The following is a 22,225-nucleotide window of genomic DNA, read 5'->3' as shown; positions in this document are numbered from 1 at the left end:
GGGCAATCGGGGCTGGTGGACACCCCCTGCACCTGGGCGTGCAGGCTGTGCAGCGGGGACGGGCACGCTGTGCCTGTGGGGCCCGGGGAGCGCCGTCCTCCGCCGGCCTGGCCGGGGGCTCGCTCACCTGCAGCTGGCCGGGCACATGGGGTCTGTGATGTCACAGAGCCAGGGGCCCAGGGAATGCTGGGCTGCGAGGAGGGGGCAGCGGGGACTGTCCCTGTGCGGCCCTGCGCTGTGTGCCCGGGCCGTGGCCTCCCCCGCGCCCACTAGGGGTGGTTCCCCGTCCCGCGTGTCCCACCTCCTTAGACCAGTACAGGCTGTGCTGCTCCCGGGCCTTGTGGGCCCTTAAACCAGGGGGTGGGAGCTTGATGAGCCACAGCAATCCACGGCGTCTCTCCACCCAACGCCTCATTCCTTCCAAGGGGCGAGGTCGTAACCTGTGGAGGGGAGCCTGGCAGTGTAGGCGTCTTCGGCAGGTGACCTAGTTCATGTCACCCACGGCAGGACCGCCCTATGCCGTGTGTCCCCTGACAGGATGCGCTGGGGGGACAGCGTCACTGCTGTGGTCTTCCTGCCAAACACGGGAAACCAGAATCCAAAAATGAACACAAATGGGGGGGGGCACCTCGTAAGACGGTTGTGCCCGTGTCCCTCAGAAACGGAGAGCTCCCGAAGATAAAGACCGAACTGTTCTGGGTAAGGACACGCGGTGGGGACACGGCAATGCCCGTGACTCATGATATTGGGTTCGACCCTGCACCGGGTGGCGAAGCAGCTGGAAGACATTTGGGGGACCCTTGGTGACACTAGCATCTCAGTGTCGGATTTCTTTTTCTTTTCTTTTCTTTTCTTTTCTTTTCTTTTCTTTCTTTTCTTTCTTTTCTTCTTCTTCTTTTTTTTTGAGAACTGTCCTGGAGTTCTTCTCTAAGAGAATATGCTTGTTCTCAGGGCGCGCACACCGACCTGGTCGGGGGAACCAGGTCTGAGGGCACCGCTCGCTCTCAGATGGTTCGGAAGGAACTGACCCGGGGACACAGAGACGAGGCAGGAGGGAGCAGGTGGGGGGAGATGCAAGCAATCGTGAGTCTGGGTGAGGCATCAACAGGGGTTCTTTGCACCTATTGCAACTTTTCAGTAAGTCCAAGATGGTTTCAAGACGAGAAGAAGCTGTCCGCAAGGCTTAGATTTTTTGTTTTCGGCGAGCTAGGCATGACCATGTGCTTAAAAACAGTAAGGAGAAAAAGAAAAAAAAAAAAACCAGTAAGGAAGACAAGCCAGTAAGGCTTTGGAAGAGCTACTCCCTGGCGAGGAGGCGGGGAAAGAGGAGACACAGCCTGTGCTGTCACCAAGTGCTTTATTTGGAGGGAGCCCCCCCTCCCCGCCCCCGACAGTGGTGCTGGTGGCACAGAGGTGGCTCAGACGTCTTCTCCTCCTCGGGGGGGGGGGGGGGGGAGTTTCCGAATCTGTCTTCACGGCCCCTGCTCGCCGCCCCTTCCTCCCGGAGCCTCGCTGGCAGCGTGCTGGTAGCAGACTAGAACGCTCAGGGTCTCCCGGTGTGGCATGGCTGGAATGGCCAGCAATCCTGGGAGTAGTGGGTTGGGTTTCTCTTGTAAAAACCTCTTGGGGAAACGTGTGTATTCCCTTCTAGAAAGAAGGAAGGATGGAATTATGGCGCTGGGTGGAACCTTGGCCCTGGGTGTGGACGGAGCACCCTGGTCACCTCCATCCCCAATCATGGTCAGATTCTGGAACACTGGGTGAGCCACGTGGACCCCGGGCTGGGACTCGGGGGTCCTGTGTGACAGGGACACGTCAAGAAGTTCCATGTTTGGGGCAGCCTGGGTGGCTCAGCGGTTTAGTGCTGCCTTCGGCCCAGGGCGCGATCCTGGAGACCCGGGATCATGTCCCGCGTCAGGCTCCCTGCATGGGGTCTGCTTCTCCCTCTGCCTGTGTCTCTGCCTCTCTCCCTCTCTCTGTATCTCTCATGAATGAATAAATAAATAAAATCTTAAAAAAAAAAAGAGTTTCCGTGTTTGTACTGCGTTTGCACGTTGAGTGATGATGAGGGGACTTGCAAAGAGCAGAGGCCTGGAAAGTGAGAGAATGGGGCCCGTCCTGTTCTAACGCCACCCCCTGCCAGTGGGCTTTTGGAAGGTCCCTTCCCCCTGTGGACGTCCGTCTTCTCTATGCAACGGAAGGTGGGATTTTGAACTGGGATGCACGGAGCCACACGCGGGAGGGAGTGGCGGCGCTCGTGGAGCTCCCAGGCCCTGCCCTGGATTCAGGGGCAGTGGGACCCCTTTCGTCTCTTATTGCAATTGGACTTTGTGTGAGGTTCTGCTTGCCAGGAGGGTGTGGCTGTTTTGAGAATTCTGAAACGTCTGGGCCGCGCTGGCCCTTAGCTCTCAGCAGCCGGCCGCCCAGGGTGTTTGGGAGCTGAGCGGAGGAGTCATTTGTTCCTCCCGGACTGGGCTTCTGTCCTGCTCCTGTTGCCCCTGAAGTGTTTCACCCCCAGCTGAACTACACTCCAGTCCACAAGCATTTTCTGGCCTTGTTTACTTGCCACCTACCTGGCTGGGTTTGTCCTCCTGGGACTTACCCTCTAGCGGCCAAATCAGACACGAGAGCAACAGCCACACCCAATACACACATGAGACAAGGCCCCGGGGCTTAGGGGCATGGATGTGTGCTCCATGTGTGAGGTCTGCTGCTCCTCATGTGATTCCCAGCTCGGGAGGTTGTGCAGGCAGGTGTCAGACTCCAGGAATCCCTCCAGTGTGTTCTAGAATATGACTGTGGCTTCCTGGAGGGAGTGGTCCCGTCTCCTCTGCCACCCCACTTAGCTCAGATATCAAAGGGATTTGGTCATCTGGACGGTGGGGGGGTTCCTGGTTGGCGCTAGGATCCCAGTCTGGGACTCACCCTCATGCTCATTATTGCTGGTGGAGGAGGCTAGCTTTTCTGGACCCATCAGGGGTTGTCCCAAAGGCAAGCGGGAGGCTTCGTTAGCACGCTTGGGATTCTTGCTGGCCAGCTCCTCCTTCTGTAAGCCTGGCGGTCATAATTCCACACCGTCGGGGGCAGGGGAGGCTCAGGAGAGGTGGCGGGAGTGAAGGGGTGTCACCCAGCTTGTCGGGGTGCACGTGGGCCAGAGGTGGTTATTACAGGGTAGGGACCACGTGGATCTCCCTCCTCCAGTCCTCTGAACGCTCTGCCTCCTAAGCACATGCTAGGTTCAAAATATGTATGCTCTTTCAAAAATCATAAAGTTTAACCTTTTTCTCCCGTTTATAAATGTGAATGCGTATCCGTTACGGAAAAACTAGGGGACACCGAAGAATGTGAAGTAGACACAGAAATGCCCCAAACGCCCATCCCTTCAGATGTGGTCACAGTTCTCGTCGTCTCTTATGCATTTTTTTTACGTGGCCCATCGTATCCCACATGTCGTGTATGCATTTTATGTTTTTCATATACGTCATGTCAGAAATGTTTTTCTCGGGTCGCTGAATTTTTAAGAACCAACGGTTGTATAACATTCTGTTTTGCAGAGAATTCAAGAGTCACTTAATCTTCTTTTGTCGGGAGTCTAGGGTGTTTCTGCTACATAAACACTGTTATGGTGAACATTGTACCTAAGGCTTTGTTTTTTTTTTTCTTTTTAAATTTTTTTATTTATGATAGTCAGAGAGAGAGAGAGAGAGAGAGAGAGAGAGAGAGAGAGAGAGAGAGGCAGAGACATAGGCAGAGGGAGAAGCAGGCTCCATGCACCGGGAGCCCGATATGGGATTCGATCCCGGGTCTCCAGGATCGCGCCCTGGGCCAAAGGCAGGCGCTAAACCACTGCGCCACCCAGGGATCCCTAAGGCTTTGTTTTTATGTAAAGACCTCTAAATTCTTAAAAGTATAGCAACTGACTGAGCTGTGTCCTGTAACACAGAGCTCTGTCCTTTACCAGATGCCTAACTGCAGCAAATTGCTCCCCTCCCGTGCCTGTTTTCAGAGCTGCGAAATGACACATCCATTTTGGGTCATCATGTCCCCTTCTCAGAATTATTGTAGGGATCAGATAATATCACTGCTGCCCGATGTCAGCTCTGAAACAGTGGGGGACTTACCTGATCGCAGCCGGGTCCCTAGTGCTTGGACAGTGCCCTTGCATGTAATAGGGGCTCAGTCACTATCACTGTTATTATCTTGGAAAAAGGGATGGGCGTTTTTCAGATTCTCGGTTTCTATTGTGCAGTTATTTTTTGCGGGGGGGGGAGGGTGTGTGGTTTCAGACCCTCTCTGTGGATTTCTGGCAAAACGTGCCAGGAGAATTTTTCTCCTGCTGTTGAACCTGTGCTGGCCGCCTCCCTGGCCTCCCTGCCTTTTGTTTATTGGTTTGGGTTAGGAAGTCCCCATCTGATATTTTAGGTTCGAATCATCATTCAAAAGCTGAAGGAAATCTGAGGGTATCTCAGCGGAAGGGGGACAAACACCATGAGGTCTAGAGAGGCCAGGCGGGGTGTTCTTGTCTGGTACCTACTGCAGGTCGATGGCTGAGGCTCTTGGGTTTGACTGGGGACCTTGGAGTCATCCATGGAGTGGGGCTCCTCACAGTCTCTGCAGCATAAGCTGAAAATCTTCGAGGCCAGGTTTTGGTGGGCTGCTGTAGAGGTAAAGGAATGGGGGCCATGGTCTCTGGGACCTGGCCTCTAGACGCTCATTGGAAGTTCTCCATGATGGGCTGAACTGGGTCAACCTCTCCCAAGGGATAATAGCCTTTCCTGTTCCCAAATCTTGCATAGCTTCCCATGGCCGTGGGCCCAGGCCCTTGTGTCTAGGTTACCCCCTCTTAAAACTATTTTTCCCGTTCTAAATAGTATTTTCTTACCCATGGAGAGGAGTTGAAGCCTTTACTCTGCCAGCTTTGCCGGTAAGGGCACTGTGCTGAATCAGCTGATCTTGATTTGGAGCCCAATTCCCTGGGCAGGACTGTTTCCTAAATAATCATAAGATTATTATGGGTAAAAAATGCTGGTCCTTTACCTGTTCTCCCAGTCCAGTTGGGCTCCCCCTACCGCAGATTCCTGGCTTGTACAGAAATATGTAAGGACATGCTCCATAGTCAAGTCCATCCACGTTCTGGCCCATTTCTAGGTGCACATTCTTGGGTAGATTCCTTAACTTTCTTGAACCTCGCTTTTTTGATGGGGAAAATGGGAATGCAGTGCCTCCTTCCAGAAGTAAAGGGTTAAAAGTCACCCCCGTGGTGTTTGGCACATAGTACATGCCCAGTAAATGGCCATTCCATTCCCTTTCCCATCCCTTCATGTGGCTTGCTGGCTTCCAAATATCCTGGCTGGTCCAGGTCCTGGGGGGACGCGGCCGTGAAGCACAGGCCTGCAGGTGTAGGGCCTAGTGCTGCCATCAACTTGCCAACTGGCTGTGGCTAAGTTCATGTGTAGCTCTGTGTCTCCGGAGCCTCATCAATCACAAGAGAAAGTTAGGCTACACGGTATCTTCAAGGACCTTTCTAGATCTGATGGTCCAGAATTAGAAAACCTTGTTTTAGTCCCAAACTCCTTTGTCCCTGGGCACTTCCTGTTCTTACTCCCCTTTCCATGGCAAGACCCCCTTTTAGGAAATTCTTATCATGTATGGGCTGAGGCCCCTCACAAGACCCAATTCACCATGTGAGCTGCCTCACTCATGGCCACTTGCTTCTCAGTTTCTCAACTACTATCCCCTGCTCTGAGCCACCCTTATCTCTTGCCTGAATTAGAATAGTCTCCTAACTGGTCTCTCTGTTTCTTTTACTCTTGACTTTTTTTTTTTTTTAAGATTCTATTTATTTATTCATGAGAGACAGACTGAGAGAGGCAGAGACACAGGCAGAGGGAGAAGTAGGCTCCCTGCAGGGAAGCCCGATGGTAAGACTCGATCCTAGGATCCCGGGATCACACCCTGAGCCGAAGGTAGAGGTTCACCCACTGAGCCTCCCAGGCCCCCCTACCCTTGACTTCTTAAATTAATACAAGATCTTTAACTTCCGGCACATAACGCTGTTTGATGTAGCACAACTTCTATATTGTGCTTAGATACAGCCGGCAGCCTCGACGTGTACCAATGTCCCCATCTTGCAGCATCCTTGGATCAAAGGGGTCCTCCCTGGGTTCGGTTAGCCCCCATCTCCAACAGTCTTTTGGATTTGTCGCCAAGTGAGTTTTTCAACATGATTTGAGCTCTGATGCATTTCCTTGAGCTCTCTTCAGTGAATCTGTTGTATCTCCTTAGGATTTATAAGCAGGTAGAAATTTATATAAGGCGACTAGGTCTTTTGTTTTGGAGACGCCCCATTTAGCAAATAGGCCTGACGTTAATACGCTTATTCTGCTGCTCGCTTTAGTTTCAATTTCCTTCATGTAGATTCTGGCCTCATGGGATTTGGCTTTGTGCTGGATCGCCTGACGTATGCTGAATGTGGAAGGAGGTGTTTCCTGAGGAAGGAGTGGAAGCACAGGTCTTGACAAGCCCTCACCATAGGTCAGCCCCGAGGACTAATGGTTGGGGGTCTGTTAGCCGATGATCAATGTGTATAAAGGTAATTGCTAAAATTCTGCCTTGGGTCCGTCTGGACCCTCGTGAGCACATGTTTCGTCTTGTTAACTCAATGAAAGGTCACTTGACTCAGCCTATGTTCTGGAATAAGTGATTTCCAGGTTATTGATCAGTGGCCTCGCTTAGGCGCTCTTAGGCCCGGGAATTCAAGACACCACGCGTAACTGTGGTCACCTGTGGAGTGTTCTCTGCTGCTTGTCGTGGTTTCATCTACATTAAAGTTGCTGCCTCTTCCTGGAAAACAAACTTCTGCCTCACATATATATTCACATGCACTTTCATGTGTGTGCTTATATTAATAAATGAAAGAATTTCACCAGATGACTTGGAATTACGGGCACTATGGCAAACCTTTAATGTCTAAAATAAGAGATTGAAGAGGGGCTCTTGAAAAAGAAGACAAAAACACCAAATATTCAGTAGAGAGAGCTTCTTTGATTGGTATGTTCTGATCTCAGAAAGAAAGAAAGAAAGAAAAAAAAACCGTACTCCTACTCAAACCTTCTGAAACCTACTTTCTTTACATCTCTTTTTCTCTCTCCACCCAGCTTTATCGTTACCACCCACTTACACTCTTTCTATTCCTTCCCGTGACTGCCTAAATAAACTCCCTTCATTTCTGTAGAAAAGAACAATCAACTTTGCACCATATCCCCCAGAAACTCCTGTACCAGGAGGTGGGTCCAGAGAGGCTGAATTCAAACCCTGGGTGACAGTTGAGTCGAGGGCACATATTTAGAATTATCCCAAATTTCCAAATGACAGAAAGTGGCTGTATAATTCGGGGTCCTGTTATTCTTTCACTTATTGCCATTTGTACCAATCATTTCACTTAATGGCTGACCTTCAATGCGGAGGGAGGAAGCAGGATGGAAGAGGAGCAGGATGGAAAAGGCCAGAAGATTTAAATAACCCACCTACACATAATTCAAAAAAGTGGGCTTGAGGAGAAAGATAGGAAACGTACCACCTAAAACTATTTCAAAAGTCTTTCCCTGAAGGGAAAGATTGGACAGAGATTCAAAATTGCAAGCAAAGATGAATTACGAGGAGATTTAATAGACTTCAGGACACTTTCAAAGAAATCCTAGGGCAGCCCAACAGCTTAAGTAAAGGGAACCTTTCCTTCTCTCTTTGGGGGAGGCTCAGACCCAAGATAGGGAACTTAGATAAATCGGCATGGGAAATGCCAGCTTAGACCTCCTGGCCATTTTCAAAGAGTCCTCATGTGGCTCCTTGGAGAAAACAATTGGTTCCTGAAATAAAAACAAGATCAAAACCCTCCTGTCTACATAAAGAAGGTGGAGCCTGTTGACGAGGACCCTTGTATTTACTGTGAGCAGAAAACCATTTGGAAGAACTCGTGGTCTAGATCGGTCCGGTGATGCCCCTCTGAGGAGACCTTAGCCCTCAACACAGTCCTCTCCTTCCCCTAAACTCTCAAGGGGAATCGTGAATAAATATAGTCAGACGACGGTGCTGCTTGTTAGCATGAAATCACCCTCTTCAATGCCAACTAGAACCAGGACTATTCCAAGTCCCGGTACAGGACCCAACACCCCCAGCAGACTGTGGGTCTGGTACAGACCCATGGTACAGCTGCCCAACACCCCCAGCAGACTGTGTCAGCTCACTCGGCATTGGAGAGCGTGAAGCCCTTCCTGAGGCTACCCATACCAGGAGGCGGACCAGACTTCTGAGGACAGAGGGGCCCCCCGTAGGAGCTGGACAAGCCGTGGGGCTCCTTTTCTCTCACCTTGACTGACATAGCAAATAATACAGCCCGTGCTCTGGAGTACCACCAACTGGTTGAAAATCCTTAGCTCTATGGATAATAGAATACCTTTGGATTTTTATTTTGGCTAATCAGAGAGTATGTACCTTTGCCAGCATGTCTTGGAGTCCCTGGATTAATACCCCATGTAAGGGGCCCAAAGAAAAGGCAGCCTGGCTATCCAAAATGGACATAGGGAATTTATTTTCTTGGTCATGCCTAGGAAATTGTGGATTATGATTCTGGTGTGCCTTCCAGACCCTTCTTTTAATTAACCTAATTATTTAATCTAATAATTAAACTCTTTTCATTATTATTGAAATTAATTTTTTTAAATTAATATTTAAATATTATTTAATTAATATTATTTGCCTCACACTCATTTAGCGGCTGCTGTCCAGAGAAGTCAAAGGATCTTAGGCGGCCATTGGCCCAATGTATAGCTCCACAGATGATTCAAAGACAAAACCAAAAGACATCAGGCCGGCCAATGCTCAAACTGAACATCGGATCGCTGCAGGCGGAAAAGAGGAACTGTGTCTTCAAGGAAAGTGGACGACAGTGGTTGAGCATCTGTGTAACCCCGGAGGGTCTTTCCTGCAGTTTTGGTTGAGGGAGGACCACAAAGGGAGAGGCCGAGAATGAAAAAGAAGTTCCCACTCTCCTAAGACCGATGGTTCTGTAACCACGGCTTAACAGGTAATCTCCAGAACCGGTTTCAAATCCATTTTAATCTATTGATGAAACTTTGCCTTAGTGACCATTCTTCTGAAAGCAAGAGGCAATAGTAGGTCCCCTTTCGCAGCTGCTGGCCTACCATTCCCAAGCACTCCTGCCCCCGAGATGCCACCTCCCATCAACTCAGCACCTCCCGGATCCCCTTGTAAATCAGCCGTTAGCTTTGTTCAGAGGCTTTGGCGTGGAAGCCCGATTCTCCCTTGTTGAGTGGGAAATAAATTCAATTTTTGTTTCACACATTGAGCGGAGGTCTCTTTCTCTACAGAGGCTCACATAGATGCAAATAGCCCGGAGATGGTTCCCTGTTAGCAGGGCAGCAGGGGTTTACACGTGCATTTGTCTGAATCTAGCATCAACGCATTCCACACCTTCAGCCCAGCCAGCAGTTTCATGGGAAAGTTTGGGGTGGTGGGGTGGGGGCAGAAACGCTTTCTCCTTTGAGTCCTGGCCGCAAAGAATTTTGAACTTTGGAGCCCCCTTCAGAAATGTAAGACTCTCAAGGGAGGTAGTGCTGGGGTCACAGGCACATTCTTTGGGGGATCATTCTTAAAGATCTACTACTGGGGAGCCTGGGGGGCTCAGCGGTTGAGCACCTGCCTTTGGCCCAGGGCATGATCCTGGGGTTCCAGGATCGAATCCTACATGGGGCTCCCTGCACAGAGCCTGCTTCTCTCTCTGCCTCTCCCTCCCTCCCTCCCTCCCTCCCTCCCTCCCTCCCTCCCTCCCTCCCCCCCCCTGTGTCTTTCATGAATAAATAAAATCTTTTAAAAAATAGAAAAAATAAAGATCTACTACTTATTAAGCTGTGGAATTTAGAAGAATTTTACTTCCTGAAGGCTGTTTTTTTTTTTTTTTTTTAATCTGTAAAATGAGGCTGACGATCATAGTATCTAGCCTGGAAGGCAGTTGCGAGGATCAGGTAATGGTGGTAAGTGCTGGGCGCCTCGGCCTGCTGCATCGCCAAAGCTTTGGCTCGGGAAGGTAAATGCTGACGCTGAAGGGGATGTGGCCCATGTGGCCGACTGGGTTGGGCTGCAGGTGCGCGGTGTCCTGCGCTACCGGGGCCCGCCTCTAGGTGGGGGCAGGAGCCAGAGCAAAGGGTCCTTGGCTTGGGCCCTGCGGGCTGTGAGCCTCAGGTGTCCAGGGCTGCCTGGGAGGGGACAGAAGGACCCAGCAGGGCCACCCTGGAAGGCTCCTGGAGCTGGGGGCCCCCCTGGCTCGGCTGGCACTGGCGGGGAGGCCGGGGCCCAAACCTGGGGGAAGCGGGGGGTCAGGGCAGTCGGGGCTGGTGGGCACCCCCTGCATCTGGGCGTGTGGGGGTACGGGCAGGGGGTACGGGCACGCTGTGCCTGTGGGGCCCGGGGAGCGCCGTCCTCCGCCGGCCTGGCCGGGGGCTCGCTCACCTGCAGCTGGCCAGGCACACGGGGGCTGTGATGTCACAGAGCCAGGGGCCCAGGGAATGCTGGGCTGCGAGGAGGGGCAGCAGGGACCGTCCCTGTGGGGCTCTGCCCTGTGTGCCCGGGCTGTGGCCTCCTCCCAGCCGGCCGTCGGGCATCGGGACAGAAGTCCTGGTGGCTGCTGTGACGCACCTTGAGGACAGCGCGGCCAGAGGTGGGCCCGACAGCCCAGGTCTGTCTTTTGTCTCAGAGACACCTGCCGGGTGCTGACCTTGGGCACATGGACTTCACCTCTGTCTGGGCTTTCAACTCTGCAAAGTGGAAACAATGCTGCTCCCTGGTCCCAGATGTATTTTTAGGATGGAGTGAAGCCAGGTGGGTGGAAGACATTTGGCGCGGTGCCTACGTGTTGTGAGCGTTCCCGCCGTCGTTGCTGTTGACAACACGTGCAAGAACAGGTGACACCTTCCCAGTCTGTCTTTCGAAAGAGGTAAAAGAGGGGGTTGCTTTATATCCGAGTTCTCACAAAATCTCTCACCTGAAGGGACACTCTTTCAAGTCCTTTATTTAGGACAACCAGGTGCTATTTGGGGAAGCCGAATTAGGTTAAAACATTCTCCATCAGTGCTGTCTTTGGATGCTGATAGAGGTCACCTGGTATAGGAAAAGGAAAAAGCAAGGGCGGTCCACACAGTTTTGCAGCCACGGGGTCAGTGGGGTAGGGCTTTGGGCGGGAGGGGGATGGGATCTTACCGTCCCAAGAATTTGACGGTGGGTTCAACAGTCCTTTGAACCTCACTTACAAAGCGGTCCCCGTAAGTGGCAGGTTCTCAACTCTGGCTCCGAGGTGGTTTTGAAATGTAAGAATGCCTTGAGGCCTAATTAAGTTAGAGGGGTTTTTTTTTGATTTTTAAAATTTTATTTAGTTATGTATGTATGTATGTATGTATTTATTTATTTATTTATTCATTCATTCATTCATTCATTCATTTATTTATTTGGGAGGGGAGTGGGGAGTGGATCCTGGGCTTCAGTATTTTTACAAAGCTTTCCAGGCGATTCTTGTGTATGAACAAGACTGCGACCCACAGAATTACACTGTGGAGATCGCAATGCCTGTAAACAAGTGGTTCTCAGCTCAAGGCTACACTTGGGATCACGAGAGGAACTTGAAAGAGTGCCACACCCCGTGTCCACTCCAGGCCAGCAGACTCACTCTGTGGGCTTTGATAGTTTTTAATGCTCCCCAGGTGTTTTCCCCAATTAAAATGTTGCCCTAGAACATCGTGTAAGTTTGAGGCGTCTAACGTGCTGGCTTGCTCCATTAATGTGTTACAACGGTATGACTACAGGAGCGTTAGCAAACACCTTTATCACACCACATAATTATTGTGTCCTTTTTGCGTCGTGCACGATGAAGATCTAGTCTTTTAGCAACTTTGAGGTTTATATAATACCGTATATTTTTTTGACCTGTCCTTATCCTTTTAAATACAGTATGATTTTAATTCTCTCTTTTTTAAGGGATTAGAATTTGACTTTATTGCTTTGAGTATTTTTTCTTTCACTTTTTTTTCTTTTTATTTTTTTTTATTTATGATAGTCACACACAGAGAGAGAGAGAGGCAGAGACACAGGCAGAGGGAGAAGCAGGCTCCATGCAGGGAGCCCGACGTGGGACTCGTTCCCGGGTCTCCAGGATCGCGGCCTGGGCCAAAGGCAGGCGCCAAACCGCTGCGCCACCCAGGGATCCCTTCTTTCACTTTTTTAATTGAAGTTCGATTTGCCAACATATAGTGTAACACCCAGTGCTCGTTCTGATTTTAATTCTCTTTCAGTGTTGAGAACCACTGAACAACATAGCTGAGTGTGAGAACCACATAGCAAAGTTTTTTTTAAAAAACCTAAATTTATCCTTAATGTTGTCTAAATGGGTCCTTTTAGCTTTTTCAAGGACAGCATTGTCTATGGGCTCAAAAGCACTATTTTCAAATAAGAAATCGAGACAATATACTTGGGAACCCTGTGTTAGATGAAGGCTGACGTTAAAGATGTCTGTGAAGCATTTAAGTGGAATTGTTTCAGGGAGCGGGTGAGGGTAGCAGTACATCCGAATTAATGGGTTTTATGTAATGTGCCACTGTAAACACGTCTATTGGATCTATATAAATAGAACTTGGTTATTTCATCCACGAACGTTTACATGTGTATGCAAGCTGTGGGACCTTGGCCATAGTTATTAGCCCCTGGAACCCTCATTTCCTTACCTTTAAAATCATTTAAGAGTTGAGGTGAGGAGTTGATGATGAGGCCATGTGTGCTGTAAGCAGGAGGGTAGAGAAGAAGTATTCCATAAATATTGTTTCATTATTTTCATTGTCACCATTATTATTGTTTGATGATGACAGGGATGGATAAGGAGGAGTATGGGCTGATGCCTCTGTGTCTGGCTTTCCCATTTATGGATATGAAATGAGAAAATTGAGGAAGAGGAGCACATTTTGGATGAGGACAAATTTAGGCTTTTAAATACTTCTGTTTGGAAGATAATTACACAGGGATCCCCGGGTGGCTCAGCAGTTGAGCGCCTGCCTTTGGCTCAGGGCGTGATCCCGGTCCCGGGATCAAGTCCCGCGTCGGGCTTCCCGCAGGGAGCCTGCTTCTCCCTCTGCCTGTGTCTCTGCCTCCTCTCTCTGGGGCTCTCAGGAATAAATAAATAAAATCTTAAAAAAAAAAAAAGAGGAAGATAATTGCACATTTGCAGGAAGTTGTAAAAAATGTGCAGAGAGATCCCGTGAACCTCGTTCACCCAGACTCCCCCAGTGTTAACATCTTGCGTCACAAACAGAATCAAAACCCAGGGGCACACCTGGGTAGCTCAGCGGTTGAGCATCTGTTTTTAGCTGAGGACGCGATTGTGGTCCAGGGATCCAGTCCCCCATCGGGTTCCCTGCAGGGAGCCTGCTTGTATCTCTGCCTGTGTCTCTGCCTCTCTCTGTGTGTCTCTCATGAATAAATAAATCTTTTTTTTAAAAAAGAATCAAAACCCGGAAATCAACATTGCTACAATCCATAGTACATGTGTGCTGTGCGTGGCTGTGTGTCATTTCACTACATGTGTGGCTTGTGTGAGTGCACCACAATCAAGACACTTAACTACGGTCGCCACAAGGCTCCTGTGCACTAACCCCGTTGTTGTCACACCCACCCTCCCGCCCCACCATCTCTAACCCCTGGAAACCACTGATCTTCCATTTCTGTAGTTATGTCACTTCATGAATGTCACATAAATGGAAACATACAGTATACATGTATCTTTTTCAGGTTGCTGGGGGTTTTTTTTGTTGTTGTTGTTTTGTTTTTTTTCCTTTTTTTTTGTTCTCACTGGGCCAAATTTTGTTGAGGTTCATCCGAGTACAGGGTGTATTAGTAGTTCATTCCTCATGACTATTGAGTCGTAATCCATGTGTGTTTAACAATTCACACATTGAGGGATGTTTGAATGGTTCCTGGTCTTTGTCACAAACAAAGCTACTATGAACACTTAAGTATTATTTTCTATGTGAAAATAAGTTCTTCATTTCTGAGGGATAAATGCCCCAGGATATAATCGCTGGATTGTATGATAAATCCATTTTTAGTTGTTTTTTTTAAGATTTTTAAAAATTATTTATTTGAGAGAGAAAGAGAGAGAGAGAGAGAGAGAGAGAGAGAGAGAGAGAGAGAGAGAGCAAGCAGGGGGAGCAGCAGAGGGAGAGGGAGAAGTAGGCCCTCCTCAGTTCCAGGACCCCGAGATCATGACCTGAGCCGAAGGCAGACGTCCAACCAACTGAGCCACCCAGGTACCCTCCATTTTTAGCTTTGAAAGAAAGTGCCAAAATATTTTCTGGAGTGACCGTCCCATTTTTCATTCCTATGAATGAAGGATCCTATTTTTCTGCATCTCCTCCAGTGGGTTCCCCCCACCCCCACCATTTTTTATTTTTTGCCATTTAGCCAGGTGTGATCTGGTTTTCACTGTGAGCGAATGTACAGGTTTCCAGTGGCTAATGATGTGGGATATCTTTTACTATGCTTATTAGTTACCCACGCATCTTCTTTGGTACAATGTCTCTTTGTGCCTTTTGCCCATTTTCTAGTTGGATTCTTTAAAAAATTCATTTTTAAAATGATAGCTTCATTGAGATATAAATCATATACCACAAAATTCACACTTCTGGAAAATTCAGTTTTTCGTACATTCAAAAGGTCATGTCACTATCACCACGGTCTGATTCCTAAATTACCCCAAAAGGAACTCCATACGCATTAGCAGCCACTCTCTGTTCCCCTTCCTTCCAGCCCCTGGCAACTACGAACCTACTTTCTGTCTCTACGGAGCTGCTTGTTCTGGACGTTTCATAGAAATGGAACCCTACAATATGTAGTCTTTTGTGTCTGGTTTCTTTCACTTATCATAACCCTTTTCAGGGTTCATCCATCTCGGTCTTTCATTTCTTTTTTCAAATAATGTTCTCTTTATATGAACATATCCTATTTTATCTGTTCACCTGTTGATGGACATTTGAGTTGTTTCCACTTTTGGGCTGTGGAATATCACTATGAATGCTTGTAAGTCTTTCAATTGGCATGCGATCGGTTTTCTTATCTCCAAGAAAACCGATCGCATGCCAATTATATATGAATGCTTGTAAGTCTTTCAATTGGCATGCGATCGGTTTTCTTATCTCCAAGAAAACCGATCGCATGCCAATTATATATGAATGCTTGTAAGTCTTTCAATTGGCATGCGATCGGTTTTCTTGGAGATTATATATATATATATACCGATCGCATGCCAATTATATATATATAATTATATATATAATTATATAACACCAATTATATGTATTATATATTTATATATTATAATGCCAATTATATATAATTATAAAATATATATAATAATAATATATATATTTTATATATACCTGGAAGTAAAATTGCTGAGTCAATGGTAACTCTATGTTTAGCACTTTGAGACATTGCCCACCTGTTTTCAGAGTCGCAGTGCTGTTTTGCAGAGCTTCCAGCAATGTCTGAGGGTTCCGTTCACTTGACGCCCTTGGCAACACTTGCTGTAATCTGTGTTCTATTTTAGCCATCCCAGCGGGTATGAAGTAGCATCTCATTATGGCTTAATTTGTGTTTTCCTAATGACTGGTGATGTTGAGCATCTTTCCGCGTATATATTAGCCACTTGTATATCTTGTTTGGAGGAATGTCGATTACAATCCTTTGCCCTTTTGAAAGTTGGATTGAGTTTTAAGAGTTACTTCAGTCCATGGTCGTACCTTTGCCACGGCACCGACACGGGCAGAGTATATTTCCTTGTTTCTGATTTTGGACTTGACTAAGTGACTCGTTTTGGTCCATGGTTTGTGGGCAAAAAGGATTGTATTAGAATTTCAAGCCACTTCTGCTCCTGCTGTTGACACAAAAGTACATGACCCCATTAGCCCGTTAGTTCAGGAAGAGGATGAGAGACAGATCAGGGTCACTTCAGATGAGCACCCCAGCTAAGCCCAGCTGAGATCAGTCAACTCCCATGCAACTCACACATGATGATCATAAGTGACTGTTTTAGGGTGGTTTGCAAACAGCTGTGGTTAAGTGAGACACAGGGCATGAAGTCTCTTTACAGACACAAAGTACTGTCTACATGAGAGGAAAGATAGATTGCTCACTCCATTTTATTTTAAGTTTACTTCTTTTTTAAAATAAAGATTTTATTCATTTATTTGACAGAGAGAGAGAGAGAGAGTGCGCATAAGCAGAGGAAGGGGCAGGCAGAGGGAGAGGGAGAAACAGGCTCCCTGCGGAGTGAGGAGCCTGACATGGGACTCGATCCCAGGACCCTGAGATCATGACCTGAGCTGAAAGCAGATGCTTAACCAACTGAGCCCCCCAGGTGCCCTTAAGTCTACTTCTGTTTGAATGAGAGCTCTGATCATTCAGAGACCTCAGGATGTTTGCTAGGTGTGGGCATTACTACTACATTTTTCCGAGGTGTGCAGCCCAGTCCCTTGGTGGGGAGTAGAATGATGTGAGATTGAGCATGGGCATGATATTATGTAGCACTAAATCCCATTATGGGAGAGAGAATCCCTTCTTAGTCCTTTCACTTTTATTCGTATTTATTTTTATGGAGATATAATTGACAAGAAGCGCTGTATTAGTTTCAGGTGTACAACGTCATGATTTGATAGTTGTGTACACTGTGAAATGATCGCTGCAGTAAGTCTAGTTACCACCTGTCACTCTGAGTAGTTACAAGGTTTTTTTAAATTTTTTTTTAATTTTTATTTTTTTGTGATGAGAGCTTTTAAGATGTAGGATGTATTCTCTTAGCAACTTCCAAATATACAATACAGTGTTATTAACTATACTAACCATGCCGTACATGACTTATTTATTTTATAACTGGAAGTCTGTGTCTTTGGACTCCCCCCACCCATTTCACAAACTCCCAGCACCAATCTGTTCTTTGTACCCATGAGCTGGTTTAGTTTATTGGTTTTTTTAGTTTCCACATATAAGAGAAATCATACCTCTGTAGTCCATCCACTTACACGAAGGGGGAGATCTCCACTCTTAGGTGATCCCCACTCTGTATGGCCTGCAAGCGGTTGCTGATTCGTTGTGTGACCTACATAATAAACGTGATGGGATGCACTCATGTTCCCCTCTACAAAGCTTGTGGAAGAGCATTGTTTTGAATGTGAACTCATCTCTTGTCCATACTGTTTGAGCTGGAAATTTGGTTTATTCTTTCAAAGGATTTAGGCCTCTCAATTTCCAGGAATCCTAACCCCTGCGCGCCCTTAAAAGTTCCAGGGCGATTGTCGCAAATAAAACCCTTTTGTAGCTCTTACACAATCGATACTTAAGAAGCCTTTGGAAAAATCCTCTGTAAATTCACATTCTAAAAATAGGCTTGACTTTTGGATTGCTTCTAAATAAAAACACATTTTTCGATTACGCTGGAGACAAAGAAAAAAAATTTCCAGTATCAATTTGAGACTTGTGGGAAAATGAAGAGAAGACAAGTTTCACTGTTCTCGGTGGAGGTTTTGGTATTGAAATTTTGTCACACTGGCTGGCTTCTGAGTGTGGTGGGGGTGGGGAGGAAGGAAGGGTTAGGACTGTCACCAGTCATTTAATATATCACTTATTACTCAGCTCTGACACCAAGTACAAAGGCTGGAGCAGGAAGACGGAGCTCGCATCACTGTACTTGCTGTGGTCCAGGAGAACATCTCTGAAATTCTATGGTTGCTCTGAGTCATACGTGAATCACCTCTTTGTTACACTGAAACTTCACCGTGGCATGATTTACCATGGTGCAGAGACAGAGGGCTTCATTCTGAGACTTTTGGGGCCGCAGCTGAGAGGCCCGCGCTTCCGAAGAGGGGATGCATGCCCCTGGCCGCTCTCTGTCACCTGAGGCGCCACGCGACAGTGGCAGATCATTTCTCAGGAACTCTGGTGGGCAATCCTGCTTGACTCTGAGTTATACTCTTCCTCCCTCCCGTTTTAGGAGAGTGGGTAGACACAGAGGAGCCCTGGGTAGTGTAGGGCCGCATACCATGCAGAGGCAAAATGTGGGCTTCCCCCATCCCTCCCAAGAATGTTTTCCCCTTAACACCAAGTCATCTGGGAGGTCCACGGCTCCAAAGATTACTCAGCCTTAGGTGGAGTCACACTTCTGCTCTTCCCACTCAGGGCAAATCACTTCCCTTCTCTGGGTCTCATTTGCTCATGTCTAAAATGGCACCCACAATTCCCACCTTGCCTAGGGCGAGAAGAACCATGTGCATCAAGTTGCTTGTTGCACCGCATGGTGTGTTTTGGAGGGACACCTGTGCTTTCCCTGATGTCACACCAGGCCGGCTCTGGAGATGTGGCCACCCACATCGCTGTGCTCCCTTTGTGAGCTTTTATGCTCACGAGGCTCCATCACTTTACCTGACCCAGAAGGGATGGCATAACGAGATTGAATGATAAGTGAAGAAACTTTTGGCCTCTGAATGGCCAGGCCATTTATTGTATCTCCATATGGTACACACAGATCCCAGGGCAGCGCCATATATACCCGGGAGATGGTGCATAAATATAACTGGATTTGAGTAAGAATCTCTATATATTGCTGCCTTGCTGCTTGAAAGACGTAAACAGAAGGGATGTAAGAAAACATACGCTCGCATGGTGGTAAGGGACAGGGGGACAGAAGAGCACTGTGTTATAAGGCAAACACCAAAGTGTTGCAGAAAATTTTTTTGTCAAAATAATCAAGAAGGAGATTCAAGGTTTCCAAGTCAGTAGATTTATCTACTGGTGTATCCACATCCATTCTTCCAGGGTTTTCTCTGTCTGCTAATAGGTACTAGCAGTGACGGTGCATCCGTATGTAACATGCAGCAACTTTTCCATCTCGAACATCTGACCACCCGAATGTGCTTCATCCGTGGTCTCCGGGGATAAATGAGAAGCTGCTCTTTGTGAAGGAAGGTTTGAGGCCACCGAGAGGTTCCACCCTTTTCAAGTTCTTCACTTGGCCTTTTAACTGATTTCCAAGACAGTAGATTCTTAGCTCCCTGGGGATATGGAAGAGATGATTTCTTAAGACTGTTCTGATGAAACCCTAAAAAGTGAAATGCAACAATCTCAGAAACCAGCAACATACGAGACAAATCCTCTGGTTCTGGCTGGGGGGCTGGAACCCCGCAGGAGAGCGTATGGGCTTCTCCCACGGAAGTCAGCGTGGCATGGGGTTGAGCCCACCTTGCGACCACCTTGCCCAAATAGGCAAGAATCATTTCACGGGGAGTCAGCATAATAGTAACATTTATGAGTCTTAACGACGTGCCAGCTATTGTACGAATCGCAACTCAGCTGCGTGTTGGCTGTGTGACCTTGGACGTGTTGTGTGGCTTCTCTGAGCTTCAATGTTCCGTGTCTAAAAATGGGATTATCATACCTCTTTGAGTTTTTAAAGGATTCTTTGAGACCTTGAACCCAAAGTTCTGGGTCAACATTCCATACCTGATGTTGCCAGTTTTGTTTTTGTTATTTGGACATTTCATGTGAAATTCAGGGCAGCCATGAATTTTGCAGCCAACAGAGCATTCTGCTGGCCCTGGAATTTCCGTGCCATTCTGATTTTTTTTTTCTCCCAAGGGGAGAGATAAATACATATTTGAATCTCAAAGTAAGAGGGTGTATGAGTTGGAAATGAAATGACTCTAATTTATCAGAGTGTAATAACGTCTGCCACAAAGCCAGTAATGATGATTTCCAGGTGGATAAAGACAAAGCCCATAGATCTAGGCATTTTTTTGGAAAGAAAATCACAGAACTGTGAGGGTTTATAACGCTTGTAGAAGGTCTTAATAAGACTCTGAGCAAAGGTTTCTTCCCTGTATAAAGAGCACATATAGGCTATACAATTTGATGGTAAATTAAAATATATTTTTCTCTCTTCTCACTCCATACAGGGCCACATAAATGTCACCTGGCTGGATTTTGAATATCTGACTGCTCCCTTCTCAAATCTTTTTGAGTCACATAGCTCCCTTGTAATGGGTCCCGGGCAGGAGTTGAACAGCAAAATCAGATCTTTGTTCTCTGACCATTACCGGGTGCCTGAGGGTTATGGCGCCGAGAAGCTTCTAGGCCCCCAAGACAGCCACGTCTATATGACTCGAGGAACAGCCATGAGAGAGCTCACGTAGCTCTCTCTCTATGTCTGACACAGGTTTGTGCTGGATGCTCACCTTTCAGTTCCATAAATGCTTTCAGACTGAAGAGGGAATGTCACCTGGGTGTATAAACAGGTGTGTCTCTGTGAGCATCTGACGGAAGGCCGACCTCATCAGGATCTTCACTCTATGACCCTGGAAAGGAAAGAGCCAGAAGGGACCTAAGAGGCCATGTGGACCTACTCTTTCCCTCATCCCATTATATATAGGTCGGGATGCTGAGGCCTGAAGAAGCAAAGCATCTTCCCAGGTGAGAGGTTGAGCCCCCAGTTGAGCTGTCATATGGACCTAGGTCTTTCTGATCTAAAACCTATTTATACTTAGAGCAGAAGCTACTAGTTGTTTCCCAATTTCCATCCTCCATTTCCCTCTTCGTAATAGAAGAAGCTCCAGTTTGTGACTAGGCTTACAAAGCCGGTCTTCTTTGCAGTAGAGGTGGCCATGAGACAAAGTTCTGGCCAATGACATATAAGTGGTAGTGTCTTGTGTGACCTCTGGAAACCTTCTTTTGTCCTTCCTCTATCTTGCTGGCTGGAATGTGCAGGTGATAGCTGGAGCTTGAGTAGCTATCATAGATTATGGAGGTGGAAGGCGTGTTGAGGATGGCATCCAGATAAGGATCTTGGATGGCTTTGCAGAACGTTATACAATCCCTGGAATGCCCACCTCTGGGGTTTTTATATGGGAGAATAAAAGCATGTGTGTTTAACAGCGGTTATTTCCCTTTTTTTTTTCCCTGTGGTTATTTCCTAAAAAGTTATTTGTCATTCGCACCTGGACCTTGTCCTTAATGAGATTCTGCTACTTCATTCTGCCTTCAGATCATTTTTCTTGTTGTTAAGAGGCCAGGAGTTAGGCCTTGAGAGTTCTGCTAGGGGATGGTGGGACAAGATCCTCCTAGATAAAAAGACGTTCTGTCCCTGGGGTCAGGGACAGAACTGGAGTCCCAGGAGGAAGGGCCATGACTGATTTTCCTCTATTGTTCACAAGTCAGCATAGGACATAGAAGACACTGGTAAACGTTGCTGGGTCTTGTATCAAATATTTATTGCCACGGTCATGTTGAATAATAAATAACCACAAAACCTCAGTCGCTTATGACAATGCCTGTTTATCACTCATGTCTCAGGTTGTCAGCTAGTCAGCTCTGTGGAAACTGCCTGAGCTGGTCGCCCGTCTGGGGAGCTGGCCAGCTGCTGGGTCATCATGGGCGGCTGTGACTGTGTAGCTGTGGGGACTTGACTCGGCTTCATGTGTCTCTCATACCCCAGCAGGCCAGCCCGCACTTATGGAAGAGACCACAAATAATTGAGTACAAACGTGCAGGTAATTTTTCTTGCCTCTACATGTGACGTGTCTGTGAGCATCCCACTGGCCAAAGCAAGTCTCAGGGTAGGACCCAAAGACAGAGCGGGAGAGCACTTCACTGTTACATGGCAAACGTATGAGCGTAGGAGGGGATGAGACTTGGGGCCTTAGTGGAGCCAATCTACAGCAGATGGACAACGGAAGGGATAGAGGGATGGACGGAAAGAGGGAAAAAGAGACAGACGGTGGGAGGAAGTTCTATTCACTACGTCCGTGATGAGGGCAAAGGAGGCACTAGAGGGCATTTTCCTGAGTTTCTAGTGCTCTCTGGGGTTAGCCGCCCTGGGGCCATCTTGGTTTGGGGACTGCCCATGGCACACAGGGGCTGGAGCTTTGTCACAGCCCCAGGCTGTGGGGTGTTTATATTATGACTTGCTTCTGTGCTGGGGAATCTTTGCTTCTGCGTGAGTCATTACGAAAGGCTTCACAAGCTTTACCTCGTGGTTGGGAAGAGTCCTATTTTGGAGACAAGAAGCCTTTTCAGAGAGAACTAATTCATAACATGAAGACAGTTGTGCTGTGGCCTGAGAACTGAACTG

General features: G+C 47.6%; 1 protein-coding gene across 1 annotated transcript; it reads right to left on the bottom strand.

Annotated features, from left to right (window-relative positions):
- Positions 1–1,410: 1,410 nt before the first annotated feature.
- On the bottom strand, positions 1,411–10,079 carry TEX48 (testis expressed 48). The gene is made up of 4 exons (XM_055302224.1): positions 10,001–10,079; positions 4,535–4,657; positions 2,926–3,054; positions 1,411–1,662 (listed from the first exon to the last, which is right to left on the bottom strand). The coding sequence occupies exons 1-4, from the start codon at positions 10,077–10,079 to the stop codon at positions 1,544–1,546; spliced, it is 450 nt and encodes a 149-aa protein (XP_055158199.1). The 3' UTR covers positions 1,411–1,543.
- Between the last annotated feature and the right edge of the window lie 12,146 nt (positions 10,080–22,225).

Source organism: Nyctereutes procyonoides, unplaced genomic scaffold (genome assembly GCF_905146905.1).
Source record: "Nyctereutes procyonoides isolate TBG_1078 unplaced genomic scaffold, NYPRO_anot_genome, whole genome shotgun sequence".
NCBI lineage: Eukaryota > Metazoa > Chordata > Mammalia > Carnivora > Canidae > Nyctereutes > Nyctereutes procyonoides.
This window is presented reverse-complemented; position numbering and strand designations above follow the sequence as displayed.